This window comes from Bicyclus anynana, chromosome 7 (assembly GCF_947172395.1).
Source record: "Bicyclus anynana chromosome 7, ilBicAnyn1.1, whole genome shotgun sequence".
In the NCBI taxonomy this organism is placed as follows: Eukaryota; Metazoa; Arthropoda; class Insecta; order Lepidoptera; family Nymphalidae; genus Bicyclus; species Bicyclus anynana.
In genome coordinates, this window is record NC_069089.1 from 1,170,440 (window position 1) to 1,185,172 (window position 14,733).

The following is a 14,733-nucleotide window of genomic DNA, read 5'->3' on the forward strand; positions in this document are numbered from 1 at the left end:
TAATATCTTCAGATTGACTTGTCGGAATTTCATAGTATCATTTATATGTAACTTTATATAGCTAAGAACTATCTCCAACACATCAGCTTTAAAAAAACAAAGGTAAAAGGATGTAGATATCGATGTCCGAAATTGGGTCACATACATCATTAGAATCTTAGACTGTTAGCCAGTTAGACCCAGATAATGCAATGAATTTTATGACATTACCCACAAGTAATTTAACTGATTAGGCAAATATAGATTTTTTTGAAAATTGACCTCATGAGTTCTCCTTGATTTTTCTAATTTATGGAAAAATGTATCAGCTCTGTATCATTTGTATAATTTAGGCCCGAGTTTGTATCAAGACTGGATTCATCTTTGTTTTGAAAAAAGTTCTTTTTACGATTTTATTTTTTACCAATAGCCAAATTAAACCATAAATTACAAATGCCTGTGTATTTAGTCCACGGTAATGCTCATTGTAACCGAAATTCGGTCAACAAACTGGAGGCTAATAGGAGGCTGTTCGTGTAGTATAGAAACACATGTAGGTTACACAATACACGCGTTATTTCGGTCAAGGGCGCAGCGCGGCCTCGGGCTTTGTTTACCTAATTACCTGTGAACTACGTAATCGCGCTGCGAGGTCGACAAACCTTGTAATAACTACTACAGCAAATCAATATACTAGGAGAATGACACTTTACAACATGCGATATACTTCGTAGAAACATAAGTTATCGGAAAACCGAAATTTCACAAGTTAACTCTCCTCTTTTTCGTTAGTGGAAGTCTTGAAGCTATGATTCTTCGATATCGAGTTAAAACAGATAACAAGCCACTGACATCAAAAGATGTTTTGTAACTCCACAGTGAGAGCCCGAATTCGTCTCTTTAACTCTCTGTTTAACTCTATTATATAAATAGAGAGAGAGATAAGGACTAATTCAATACTCACACTCGAGTTGTGCACAATCGTTACAGAAGTACTGACGACGCGACGTAGCAAATATTCGTTCGTAGCAACCTACTATGCTTTAGATTTAGATTTCTTTGTAATAGATATGACATAGATTCGTATGTGTGAGTACAAAATTAACGTCATACTAAATAAAACTCTTGTTTTCAGGCGCCGATGCCATTCTACGCCGGTGACCCCAACAGGTTCCCGACGACCTGGCAGACGGACCCCTCACAAGGTACGTTACTCATATATTTTTTAATCAGTCTATTTCTCTTCTCGAGATTATCTCGTTGGTCAAAAAACATCGCCTATACAAGAGTACCATATTGCAAGACATGCGAAGAAAATATGTCGCAAAATGTGCTATTTCGATGCTTGAGGCGTAAGTGGTAAGGCCTCATGTCTTAATATTACACTTCCAACCAATGGGGGTAGAACTTTCCCGGACAGACAGATCAGTCAGATAGTAAAAACTGTGCTATACTATCAGCTCGAGATTTTTTATATAGTTTATAATTAATTTGGTGGATCTCCGTATCAGCACTTGAAAAACATTTTAATGAGAAGTTTGTTTTCATCAAAGTTTATAATGAACGCTGACAGCGGATCAGCAGCCCCACACCGCAGTAATGAATCATTTTAATTCTAACAACGTATCGTTATTTTAGGCAAGGTCATCCTACCTATTAACCTAAATACAAAACCTTGCGAACTAAGAATTACCATCACACCAAAAATATATCAATCATTATGAAAAGTTGTATACAAACTGTTTGCTGATAATTCAGGCCATGGTGATTTGAATTCTAAATTCAAATCTGTAAATTTTAATCAGGTTTCAATTGTTTTCAGGTTGGCAGAATCAGTTTATCCAGCAGCTCCCCGCACAGACAGGCCAGACCACTCTAGATTACCAAGGCAACCACACCGCGTACGCGACATCTCCTCACTACCAAGCGAACACCACGTACACCGTCCAAAACGTCGCAACCACATTCGATGTGACGAACAACACTTACTACCAGGCCGGAGTGCAAGCGGTGCCAGCTCAGAGGCCGCCGTCGAATAGAGGAGCCTACACTCCCGTACCTTCACCGCGCGCGCCACACTACCCCACAGAGTACCAGCAGCAGTACGCTCAACAAGCCTCCACCCCTTGTGTGACTACCGGCAACGACTCCAGACCAGCCTCGGCTGCGTCCTATCAGAGTTCTGTAGCATCCTCAGCGGCGCCGGTGTACACAGTCAGTCAACAGAACTACGAGCGCACCGACTACTCCACAGAGCACTCGGAGGAATACAACAACGGTGAGAGTGGGACAGATACGGCAAACGAAGCGGAGAGGCAAGAAACGAACGCGTCGAACGGTCAGCATTCGGGAAACGCCGAGCCTGGGTACCTGCAGGGGAGCAACGGTCCGCGAGCTTCACTCGATTGTAACGGGTATCCGGGCGCCTACACGGGCGGACAGTACGAAAATGAACAAACTCAAAACCAAAGCGACTGGCAGCAACGTCAGTGGCAGCATAACCAAAGAATACAAAATCAGCAACAAATGCAAAATCAACAGCAGCTACAGAATCAACAATTACAAAACCAACAGCAATTGCAAAATCAACAACAATTGCAGAACCAGCAACAATTGCAGAATCAACAGCAATTGCAGAACCAACAGCAAATACAGAATCAACAGCAAATTCAAAATCAACAACAAATTCAAAATCAACAACAGATACAAAATCAACAACAGTTACAGAACCAACAACAACATCAGAATCAACAACAAATAAATCAACTACAAAGCCAACAGCAACAAATACAAAATCAGCAACAAATTCAAAATCATCAAAATCATCAATTGCAAAATCAAATGCAGCAACATAGACAGGACGAATCTGAACAACAGATGTTTTCACAGTCCGATAGAGTAAACCTGAACTCTCGATTAAAGACAATGATATTAAATAAGCAAAATCATATTAGAGATGGAACAAATACCCCGCCGGATAAAGGCGACCCTGGAGAGGGACCCCCTAGGGTTATGGACGATAGAAAAAGTGGGGTCGCCGATGATAGAAATACCACCGGTCATTTTTTATCGTATAGCCACCATCTCCGAGATAATTACCGCATAGGCGACCAGGGTTACCCTGTCGCTGGTAATTATGCACAAAACACTCACGCATATAGCGTGGGTGAATTCGGAGGTGGTGGCCACCAAGTATGGGAGGGGGGGACAGAAGTCTCGAAAAATTATGAAAAGCACAATTCGTCTAAAAACATTTCTAAGAATTCTCAAAAATTACCATCGTATGCAGGTATGAGAGGGCAATATGGTACGTGTAATGTACCTTACGAAGCGCAAAAATATGCAGAAATGTACGGTAGTGATAATTTAGGTTATAATCAACAAGATAGTAAAGATTTTCAATCTAAGATGCTAATTGGACCAGTGTCAGATATCAATCAACAAAACAGCGCGGCCACGCGCGATGTTAACGCACAAAAGAGAGCTTATGATAGAGAATCATATGATGCTAAGTTTAGACATCCATCAGCCCCGTTAATACCTAAATTAGAAATTCCTGATAATTATCAATATGTCAAAGAACCTATAAAATCAGAACCTCAGAGATTGATGGGTCAACATGCATATCTTAAGCCAATCGATGCATCAATGAACATTTACAAAGATTACCCAAATGGACTTGTTCCTCGAACACAACACAACACACTTTTACCTCCAATATCTACAATTAAAAATGAAAATTTCTGTCAAAAACCACAAAACTTTCAGAACTTTCAACAAACACCTTTCGAAAGAAAAACAAATTCAAGCGACGTTTATGTACCAAGAATTCAGGAGGGTTTAGGTTTTCAAAAATATAATAGAAATCTTGAACCAAAATTACCACGGGAATTAGAACATCGAAATAGTTCAGAGAGAAATACAACGATTGATGCAAAACCACCGTATTACATAGAACAGATAAAGTCTGAACATTCACCGCCGGGACATAAAATATATAAAAATTTAAGTTACGGTCCGCCGAGAAATGAACCATATAAATTCGCAGGCGAAGGTGGTCCAGTTTGTATAAGAAATGAAATAGGCTATGCGTGTTGTAGACAAGGTTCTACCAAGAAACCTCCACCTGAACACCTAAGAGATGGAGCTTGTCCGGGACTTCAAACTAAAGATGAAGTGTTAGAAGAGGATCCAGATTCTACAGAAAAAAGTGATTCTAAAACGCCTTCAAAACCGGGTACGCCAGTGCCAGATCCATATGCTAAAACTCCCAATGAAAATAAGTTTAACTATTCAAAGGAATATTTAGAAAACCTTGAAAGGTTAAGAACTAATTCCAGAACAGAGGTGCCAGACTGCAATTGTTTTCCCACAGATAAAAATCCTCCAGAACCTGGCAGTTACTATACTCATCTAGGTAAGAAATACTGATAACTTTAATATTACCTATACAATAATGGACATTAGTTCTTCACTGTCTATGTTATATTTTATTAAAAAAAAAACAATGCAAATTGTTTCGAAAATACAGATTAATTAAAACGTACAAAACTTTCAGGAGCTGCGTCTTCTTTACCAGAATTAAGAAAAGATCTTGAAGCACGCACTGGTCTCTCGGGAAAAGAACTAAGAATAGAGAAAATCTGCTACACTGGGAAAGAGGGCAAAACTGCTCAAGGTTGCCCTATGGCTAAGTGGGTGAGTGTATGGATCACAACTTTTTTTTATATTACAATTTAAAGTTAAATAATTGTTTTATTGTAGAAAAAATCAACTAAAGATGGCCTAACAGTTATAATATATAGACGTTACATGCGCTACTTATTTTATATTTTCGCAAAATTTCAAGCGTTCTTATACTAATTAATAATATTACTTGATTCTGTTGTAAAAGTTGTTTTAATCAGCTTTTGTTTTTTTAACTTCAGGTGATAAGGCGGTCAAATTACACAGAGAAGGTTTTGGTGGTTGTAAAGTTCCGGAACGGTCACAAATGCGACACATCCTGGATAGTGGTCTGCTTAGTGGCCTGGGAAGGCATTCCGCAGTCAGAAGCCGACCTCGACTACACTCTGCTGTCACATAAACTGAATCGCTACGGACTTCCAACGACGCGACGGTGTGCCACTAATGAAAACAGAACTTGTGCTTGTCAAGGTAAATTATATTCAAAGAAATTCTTTTTTGTATACCTTCACCTTACCTTTAATATTGTATACTTCTTCATAAAATTTTACAACAACAGAATATTTTAATTTAATTTATGAACAGTTTTATATTTTTACATGTTTCACAATTGCCTCGATTGTTCCTATGGTCTCGGATCATAATATGGTCTTAGGGTTCAGTTCTGGGTCTTCCAAGAATTTTTCACTATTAGCTCTGAGTTGGAAAGTTCTCTCTTTAATGTACGTCAGTGCCAGTTAACATCTGATAGTGATAGTAACAAAGACAAACGTTATCACACTAAGCCCGTCAAGATGATCTATTAGAAGCTGCAAACGGTGGGTCGAACCGACATATCTCGTCTTCTATGAAGAAAGACGCCTGGCTATGTAATAAAAATAAGTTTGGAAATGTTGATTATGATGTCATAAAATTGTTGGTTTCAGGTCTAGACCCCGAGATATGCGGCGCCTCGTACAGCTTCGGCTGTTCCTGGTCCATGTACTACAACGGATGCAAGTACGCGCGCTCGAAGACCGTGCGCAAGTTCCGGCTGTCGGTGAAGACTGAGGAGAGCGAGATCGAGGAGCGCATGCACGTGCTGGCCACGCTGCTGAGTCCGCTGTACACCAACCTCGCGCCCAAGTCCTTCGAGAACCAGTGCCAGTTCGAGAAAGAGGCTTCTGATTGTAGACTGGGGTTTAAGCCCGGACGACCGTTCTCAGGTGGGTATAAGTATGACTGACTGACCTGATTTCAATATTTCATGTCAATTTGTACCTACAATTCTTCTTTCAATTGTCGTTCCCCATACTCCTTGATAGCTTTCTATTGGTGACAGACATTGTTCTAATCGGCGCAGTGGTTTCAGAGCCTATTAAATTCAAACAAATAAGATGACGTAAATTTAAATATGCAAATTTGAATTTACTTGTCATTGTGAGTAAACTAACAGCGAGTTATATTGTTGTAATTTTTTTTCTTTTGTACGTCCACTTATTCTTTGTGCGCTGGAACTGAGAAAGAAGTCAAGGGAGGAGTTTCTTAGGATGTAATAACAATCGATTAACAGTTGCTAGTTTTCCATACCTTCCTAAACAGTCTATTTGATTTGTTTCCCAGGTGTAACAGCGTGCATAGACTTCTGCGCGCACTCGCACCGCGACCTGCACAACATGAACAACGGCTGCACGGCCGTGGTGACGCTGGCCAAGCACCGCTCGCTGGCCAAGCCCAGCGACGAGCAGCTGCACGTGCTGCCGCTCTACGTCATCGACTCCACCGACGAGTTCGGCTCCAAAGACGCTCAAGAGGACAAGATCAAAAATGGCGCTTTGGAAGTCTTGGACAAGTGAGTGGTGATGTACAACTTTTTTGTTTAATTACATAATTACAGGTTCGGTTTCTAATAATAATACACTAGTAATATTTCATGCTCTATTTGTTAAAATCAAATGATAATAAGGCTTATTGGATACTATAATGGTGGTTACATTTCCAAAAAATAAAATAACATGATATTCTTTTTAAAGTTTCTTTAAGAAAATCTATAATATCGTTTTCGACAATACTTACTTTATTTTTATTGTTCTAGATTTCCAATGGAGGTTCGTGTGCGGTCGATACCTTTGCAACCCTGCAGACGTCACGGCAAGAAAAGAAAAGATGAAGAAAACTCCGACGCGAACACCACAAACACTTCCCAACAGAGCCCGGGGAACCAGAAGAAACCTCCGTCTCAGTGCTCGACGCCGGCGCCCAAGACTCCCCAACCCAATGACGTCAGAAACAACGCCAGTCCACGGAGCCAAAGCAGTGCGTCCCCCAGAGCGACCACTCCAGCCATGAATCAGCCCACGCCACCCTTTACTAACAATCCACATTACAACTCTGCCTTCGTTAATCCAAATATGCATAATCCGAATTCAGGCCTCATGAATCCCAACTTAGGCAACCCAGCTCTACTCGACATGGCGAGTATGATAGACAACTTTACCGATGCTCAGTTGCAGAGCAACCAAATCTCTAGTACTGTTCTAGATTCACCCTACAACCCGTACGATCAAAGCTACCATTTACATAGCCAAAACCCAGTATACAATCCTAATCAAGTAACTGCCTTGGCGGATATCAGTCACCAAAATTCGAACCCAAATCAGTTACCAAGTTTCAACCCAATCTTACAAAAAAGGGACCAGCAATTCAGCGCACAAAACCCTGGACAAGTCGACGCGGCTCAGCAAAATTGGCCCGAGTTTGACAATTCTGAAATATTTAACAATGTAGTCAAAGAAGACCCTGACTCTACCACGGCACATTTGAACGTGTCTCATAACAACTACAGTCCAGATTCAAATCGTAGCGATTCTAACTCCGATCAAATAAACAAATGTAATACAGATACTGAAAAACAAAATGCTGTCGGAATCACACAAAAACTGCCTGAGTTCGATATGCCGAACTCTCCGAGGTTATCGGAAATTTCACAAAAAACTCAACATACTCCTGAATCTCCAGCTGCTTCGCCTCAAGACCTGAAGTCGCCGACCACTGATAGCAACACTGATCTTCGGAAAAGTGTATGGAAGTCGCCAGATTCGAAAAATTGGGACTGTACAAAACCTAGGGATCAAATGACAGAAAATGAAAATGCTCTTTTCCGGGTACCCAAAGCTAGACCTCCTTCGCGTTCGCAATACGTTAACAATCCTCCTGAAAGTATTGAAAACTCTACTTTTCTCAAACCGTACCCACCTTCCGAGAGACCACAACTCAACCATGGCTACGAAAATAGAAGTCCATACGACAACAGAATGAATAATGCGGTACCACCAACTTCAGCGCTTCAAACAAATTATACCATTAGTCACGAGGACAGTCAAAATACTGCAGTCCATCCTATCAACCAGAACAGTTACGCCAACCAGACGCCGGTCCAGGGCTACGGCAACTACCCGCCTATGACTAACTCATACGCCTTCTCGCCGAATCCATACGGTCATTTCAATCCTTATGAGAATTCCTACAACGACTACAATAGTCTAGCATATTACAATGCTGAAAAATATAAAAGAGAGGAGTTAATTCGTAACTCTCATTGTTATAATTCGTACGGATACCAGTACAATCCAAACTTTGCAGCCAACTTCTATCAAAATTCAAGCCCAAACTGGTGCCAATCTTCTCCTAACTGGTGTTTATACCCACCGCCTTTCTCAATTCCATATCCACCAGAACCTCCTAAAGCGGAGCCCATAGGAGAAGTAACAGGGATAAGCGACAATTTAGAATGCTTTAAAGACAGTCAAATGGGCGGTGTGGCGATTGCGTTAGGTCACGGAAGCGTGTTATTCGAATGTGCCAAGCATGAAATGCATTCCACGACGGCAGTGAAGACACCCAACAGAGTGAACCCGACTCGAATATCTCTAGTCTTCTATCAGCACAGAAACTTAAACCGTCCCAAGCACGGTCTCGAAGAGTGGGAGGAAAAAATGAGGTTAAAGAAGTTAGGATTAAATCCTTCAACGCCGAGCACACCCGGACCGAATTCCAATAACGTGTCACCTGCGACTACCCCTGGGCCTGAACACAGACAGACTCCTGGACCAGAAAAGTGGAAGAATAACGAAAACAGTATACCAGGTGGATACAGTACTCTGTCGGCTCTCGTGGAAGCGACCAACAACGCCAAGAAGAGCAGACAGATAATGCTGCGGACGGACACGCAGACCACGATGTCGTGGACGACGCTGTTCCCCATGCACCCGTGCACGGTGACGGGCCCCTACCAGGAGTCGGGCACCTGACGCAAGCCGAGCCCTGCGGGGCGCGGCCGCGGCGTTGTGCCGAGAAACGTAGTGTCCCTTCCGTAGACGAGTGAGCCTTCCGTCGTAGACGTAATCGGTCTTCTAGACGACGTGCTTTCCAAATTATTTTGTAGTTCCTGGATTTATAGTTAAGCTCTCAAATCTCGACGACTGGTCCAATGAATGTTCCCGTGATATTCCTTTTTTGCATTTACATTGGAATTGACTACCATTTTAACGTGTATTTTTCAATGTGAACCGAGTGAGTTTTTAATCAAAGATGTAATTTAAGTTTATATTTTTAATAGTGTTTATCGCATTTCAGCTAGTCTTACGTTACTACATTAGTATCGATCGTATCTTAGGCCGTAACCGTAGAGTTATTTGTATATTGTCGTATTTAGTTTTACCGGCGACTCGAACATTTTTTAATAAGTTTATATTTTTACACGGTCTGTGTAAAATAGTGACATTAGCGTACGACTTGTCTGCATATTTTGACAATTTTCTAATTAAGCGCATAAGCAACGATTTGTGCGATGCAATGATCTCATAAAATACTAACTCTACAATTAAAAGATTATTCAGAGCGAAAGTACAAAACACCGCTAGCGGAGGCTAATGGCGGGCGATCGTGTTTTATTGATATTTTTGTACCTTTGTCTGCGTATTCGTTATTTTATATTTTAATTATCATTCCTCTACCTGTCCGGTTGTTTGTTTGCATTTTATTTGTACGAGTAAACTCCCAAGATCATGCGGTGCGTCTCAGTACGCGATACGTATTATCACAAACATAACGAGTGCTTTTATATTAGATTAAGAGGTGTGTATTTTTAACTTTTAGACTATTTAACTTATTTATATTGTATTACGTGAATCATTTTCTTTATAATAATTTACTTAGTGTTATGATAGGTATTAACATTTAATATATTTGCTTTACGATTTGACATTAAATTATTAGCAGTTGTTTTTGCACGTGTCTCAAGAGCCTTCATCGCCGTAGTCGCGAGTGCCTGAGTGGGGAAAGTCAAATATTACCTAAATTGTTGTCTTAAATCTCATTTTTGACATATTGAATGTGACCTTAATTAAGAATCGATTGCATCTAATAATGTTCTGCTAATTTAGCGATTGTGAAAATTTTATATAATTACGTTCATACTTTAAAATAAAAAAGAGTAAATAAATTACATACGTTTATAAGATAGTGTTTGCGGAAACTTCAGGCGCTTGGAAAGATTATAAAGTAGGCATATTATTGAAAATGAAGGATGACATACTGACGAATAGTTATTAATATATAATTAGGTTAAGGAGAAGTTTGTTTTAAAGATTAAACTATTGATATAGTTTATATTTTTTACGTGTACGTATTTATTGAATGGTAAATTTATTGGAACGTGAAATTATTTATAGGTATAAAGTTTTGAGAACAAAACTTATAAAAACTAAGCAATAATAGACGACGGGGTCTATGTACATTGTAATGTAGGGCGTGGTGAATATTTAATTAAAAAAAAAAACGAATGGTGCGAATTTCGGTCAGTGTTATGACTTGGGAATGCTTGACCTTTAGAAGTTGCCTAAAATGTTCGACTTAACATTGGTAAATGCCTGTGTCTTGCCATTTAGTTTAACGTCTATATAACGTAGAGCGTCATGTCAAGACATATCAGAAGCGATCCCAGCTACGTACGTTCACTTGATGTAAACCTACATAGGTGTGTGATATTTAAGGATTTACGTAGACAACTCTCGTTTTGTAAACTCTAAAGTTCGTTGCATACACATAAGGTCTTTGAGTGCGTCAAATTTTCTTTTTTAACAATTTCAAGCATCGGAAATTTAGACTTTATTACAGCCAAGCTATAATGAGTTACTTGAATTGAAAATTAGGAATCCCTCCAGTTCACTCATTTGAATTAAACTAAAGCATTCCTATATTCTTATACTGTTTGATTAAAATCAATTATTATTATCATAGAGATATTTTTCGGTACCTAGATTTTATTTTACTATGTCTTAAAATCGACCAAAATTGGCTGTATAAAGCAGACTCATGTCAATGAACTAGTGTTTAAAATACTTTTGATATTATTATTTCATTGTACTCTGGGCTCTTGATATTTGTATTAAAGGTCGGTTTCATTGATCCAGTATTTCTTTCCGATGGGATCAATTTCAATTCAAATATATTATCCCTTCCTTGTACTGTTGAGGTGGGATCGCTGTTAATATAATTCATCATCATCAAAAAATAACAAAACAAAAAATAGCAACTTGGATCCATGTTTATGGCTGATCCACCGTTACCTACTGGATCAATGAAAGACATCTAGTAACTCATTAGTAATCAGGATGTCAAAAATGCATATTGATTCTAGTGTGCAATAGCAAATCAAGGTCCTACGTGAATTTAAAAATTAAAAATTTGTTTGTGGTGTGAATGCACTTGTTGAAAGATTGTTTAACTGTCGTAGATATTAACATTAAGGCCACGTTTCTATTGAAGGGGAAACGAATGGAGGAAATCGCGAAAAACAGAGGTTTTTATTACAAATTATATTAAAATTCGTTTATTTCAAGTTGACATAGTTTACAAGCTTTTTTGTAACTGACACTAAAAACAAACTGCTTTAATTTTATTAGACGTAGTGAATCTGAGATTTTAAAAAATATAACCAAATTGGTCAATTAATGCTGGTCTTCATCATAAGAGCCTTCAATTACAATGGACATAAAAGTATTATGATACTTTTTCGCTATGCTAATGTTAAATTTTTACGAAGCATGGAATCTTTGCTGCATTTGTAATTACTACACTCGTCAATTTCAAAATTACAATGCTTCTATCAAACTCTGATTGGTCAATTCTGTTTCCACCATTCGTCTTCACTTGTAGGAACGGCACCTTGATAAAATCGTTTATCTAAGATCATTTAGGCCACACTAGAAACCTGTGATATACCATTAATTCACGAGTGCTTGACTGCTTGTATGTGTCTTGTCTTATCTTCAAACGTGTTGTGAATCGGTGACACTGCGTTTATTTCGAAGCTGCGTTTTGGGGTGTAAGAATAATTCGGACGGGACTGCTGCTCCATTATTGATTTTTAACAATTTATATGTTTTTTAAAAATTTATATTTATTGAAATTGTAATTTTACCCGCAAATCGTGCGCACTTATCTATGAATTGATTTGTTTTTTAATGATGTACAAAATTAATGAAATTGAAATAAATTTATATTAAAAATCAATAAATTTTACATTCTATGCATGTAATCTAGTTATATTCGTGAAACTTTACTTTGCTTGCTGTATTAAAAGAAAATATTTTACGATTGACATTGCTTGATATCTAGATATTTGCGACAGTCTTGTCTGAACTTCTTTGCTCTCAAAAACGTACCTTAACTTTCAAAAAGACAGCTCTTAAGTTTTTGTAGAATAGAATGAAATGTCTTCGATGATAAAGAAAAAAATAGCCACAAACCAAAAACGACCAGTATTTTTAAATATTGTAACCAAAAAACTCTTCATTTAAGATTTAATTACTAAAAGAATGTAAATACAGTTACCGTTGCGTTAGTTGAAAATCTATAGATTTTAAATTTTTTGGGTCAATTAAAATGGGATTTTTTTTCCATAGAATAATTAAATGGCGACAAAATTGTTGTGCCTATTTTAAATTCAGCCATTCCAAAATATGTTTTAATACAAAAAGTCAGGGTATGGTTGTCTTGAAAGTAGCCATATCTTTTTTACGTCAATCGTCACTTTCTCCACACAACAAAAAGAATTCTTTGATCCTTTCTCCTCCCACAAACTATCTAATCATCAAACTATCTCCCAAAAATCTTGATATTATGTTGGCCTACCTTTGAAAATCTTCTTGAGCAAAAGATTATTGATTTGTACTTTATTAATTTATTTTTTCCTTTTGGTCTTGTTCTAGTATATTTTCAACTTTCGTGGCGCGTTCTGTAACGTGGGTTTTACCAATGTGGATGTTTTTTTTTAAATGTATCCAAAATGCGAGAGTCCCTCCGGACCGGTGTATTTGTGTAATAATATTTTGTCTTCTGCCAAAACAAAAGAATGTGTCATGTAAATAGAACTACCATTATTTATTAATATAATAATTTAAAAAAGACATTGCCTCGTTTTATTTGCGCCATTACATTTTTGTGTTATCAAATCTATACATAATTTAGATTTTATTTGACACCACAGTGTCTCTAGTTTTTAGTATACCTAGTAATAGGTATGTGCCGTGATAGCCCTGTGGATACCTCTGTCTCCGATCCCGGATGGTGTGGGTTCGAATCCGGTCCGGGTCATGCACCTCCAACTTTTTCTGCTGTGTGCATTTTAAGAAATTGAATAGGTATCACGTGTCTCAAATGGTGAAGGAAAAACATCGTGAACCTGCATACCAGGGAATTTTCATAAGCCTCTACGTGTGTTAAGTCTGCCATTCCACATTGGGACAGCGTGGTGGACTATTGGCTTAACCCCTGTCATTCTGAGAGGAGACTCGAGCTCAGCAGTAAGCCGAATACGAGTTGATAATGATGATGATGAATAGACAGGAATATCTAAATTGGACATCTGAGGATAGGTTGATTAGCGATAGTAATAAGAATAGCGATCCCCAGAATCCTCATAAGGTGTCATAAAACTATACGATTATTTACCGATATAATTTATACCAGAGGCTTACCATTTATTACTTACTATTTTACCTACCTAATATATTATTATTTGTTTCGTATCAATGTCCGGAATCCATCTTGAGAGAAGCACTCATCTTTCCTTGCCGGATGTCAGCTAAAATCACCTCTCCGATGGTGGCGCCCCCTTGCCGCAACCTAATACCTATGTATAAGTGACCGTAGCGAGCCGAGTGAATGTTCGCCATTAAGCGTCGTTTTTTCACGCCGTTCACATGTCAGCCATTGTGATCACGGAAAAAACAATTTATACCTACATATTAGGTGCACATTTTATATTTTCTGTGTGAATAAACCTCTCCGAAAATGGAGAACGTAAGTGATTTTGTTAAAAGTGAAATTAAAACGTGCACGTTCTCCATCGTCGAGTTCCAGCGGCAGCGGTGGCAGTGATCCTACGAGAAGTAAAGAGCAGAGCATGTAAGGCTTTGCGAACCGTGAGTTACGTACAGTTTAAATTTTATTACAACACGTCACATTTTCAACAAATCCTATGAATAGAAATAGTGAAAATACGTGTACAATTACAGACTAAGCGACGGTAGTAACGATTGATCTTGGCTGCAAATTAGTACGAAATTGTTGCAACTTTATAGGAATCTATTTACTAAAGCGAGTCATAAACCTCATGAATTTATTCAAACATCGTTTTAAATACGAGTATTGATAAACTATATATTGTTGATTTTCCCTTTGTTACGACTTTTCTTCACTTAAAAGAAAAATGTGGGTACCCACATTTTATCATTCACACCCGGAGTTAGTATGAAAGAAAACGTTTAAAGGTACATAATTATGAAAGAATTGCATTCAAATATACTGGAATGTTCTTTCGCAGCTTTGTAAAACTTTTTAAGTTGCCAAATAGTTGTTTTACAAGAAAGCGTGACAAATATTAGTAGACTTTAGACTTATTACTCCGAAAGGTCATCTATACATACAAGTACAAAACAATGGTAGGTGAAATGATTTTATCAATTTATTTTTACGTGAAATGAAAATTTTAAATATGATGTTTTGTATAAAATTCCTCCCAAG

General features: G+C 38.2%; 1 protein-coding gene across 5 annotated transcripts in view; it reads left to right on the forward strand.

Moving 5' to 3' along the window:
• The window catches only part of LOC112047331 (methylcytosine dioxygenase TET), a 155,280-nt gene extending 142,165 nt beyond the window's left edge, over positions 1 to 13,115 (forward strand). For all 5 annotated transcript variants that reach the window (XM_052882727.1, XM_052882730.1, XM_052882731.1 and 2 more), the window contains 7 exons: positions 1,115 to 1,184; positions 1,802 to 4,396; positions 4,538 to 4,677; positions 4,908 to 5,136; positions 5,592 to 5,870; positions 6,268 to 6,496; positions 6,740 to 13,115. In XM_052882727.1, the coding sequence (XP_052738687.1) occupies positions 1,115 to 1,184; positions 1,802 to 4,396; positions 4,538 to 4,677; positions 4,908 to 5,136; positions 5,592 to 5,870; positions 6,268 to 6,496; positions 6,740 to 8,954 (5,757 nt within the window). In that variant the 3' untranslated portion in view covers positions 8,955 to 13,115. The remainder of the gene's footprint in view (positions 1 to 1,114; positions 1,185 to 1,801; positions 4,397 to 4,537; positions 4,678 to 4,907; positions 5,137 to 5,591; positions 5,871 to 6,267; positions 6,497 to 6,739) is intronic.
• Positions 13,116 to 14,733: the final 1,618 nt, after the last annotated feature.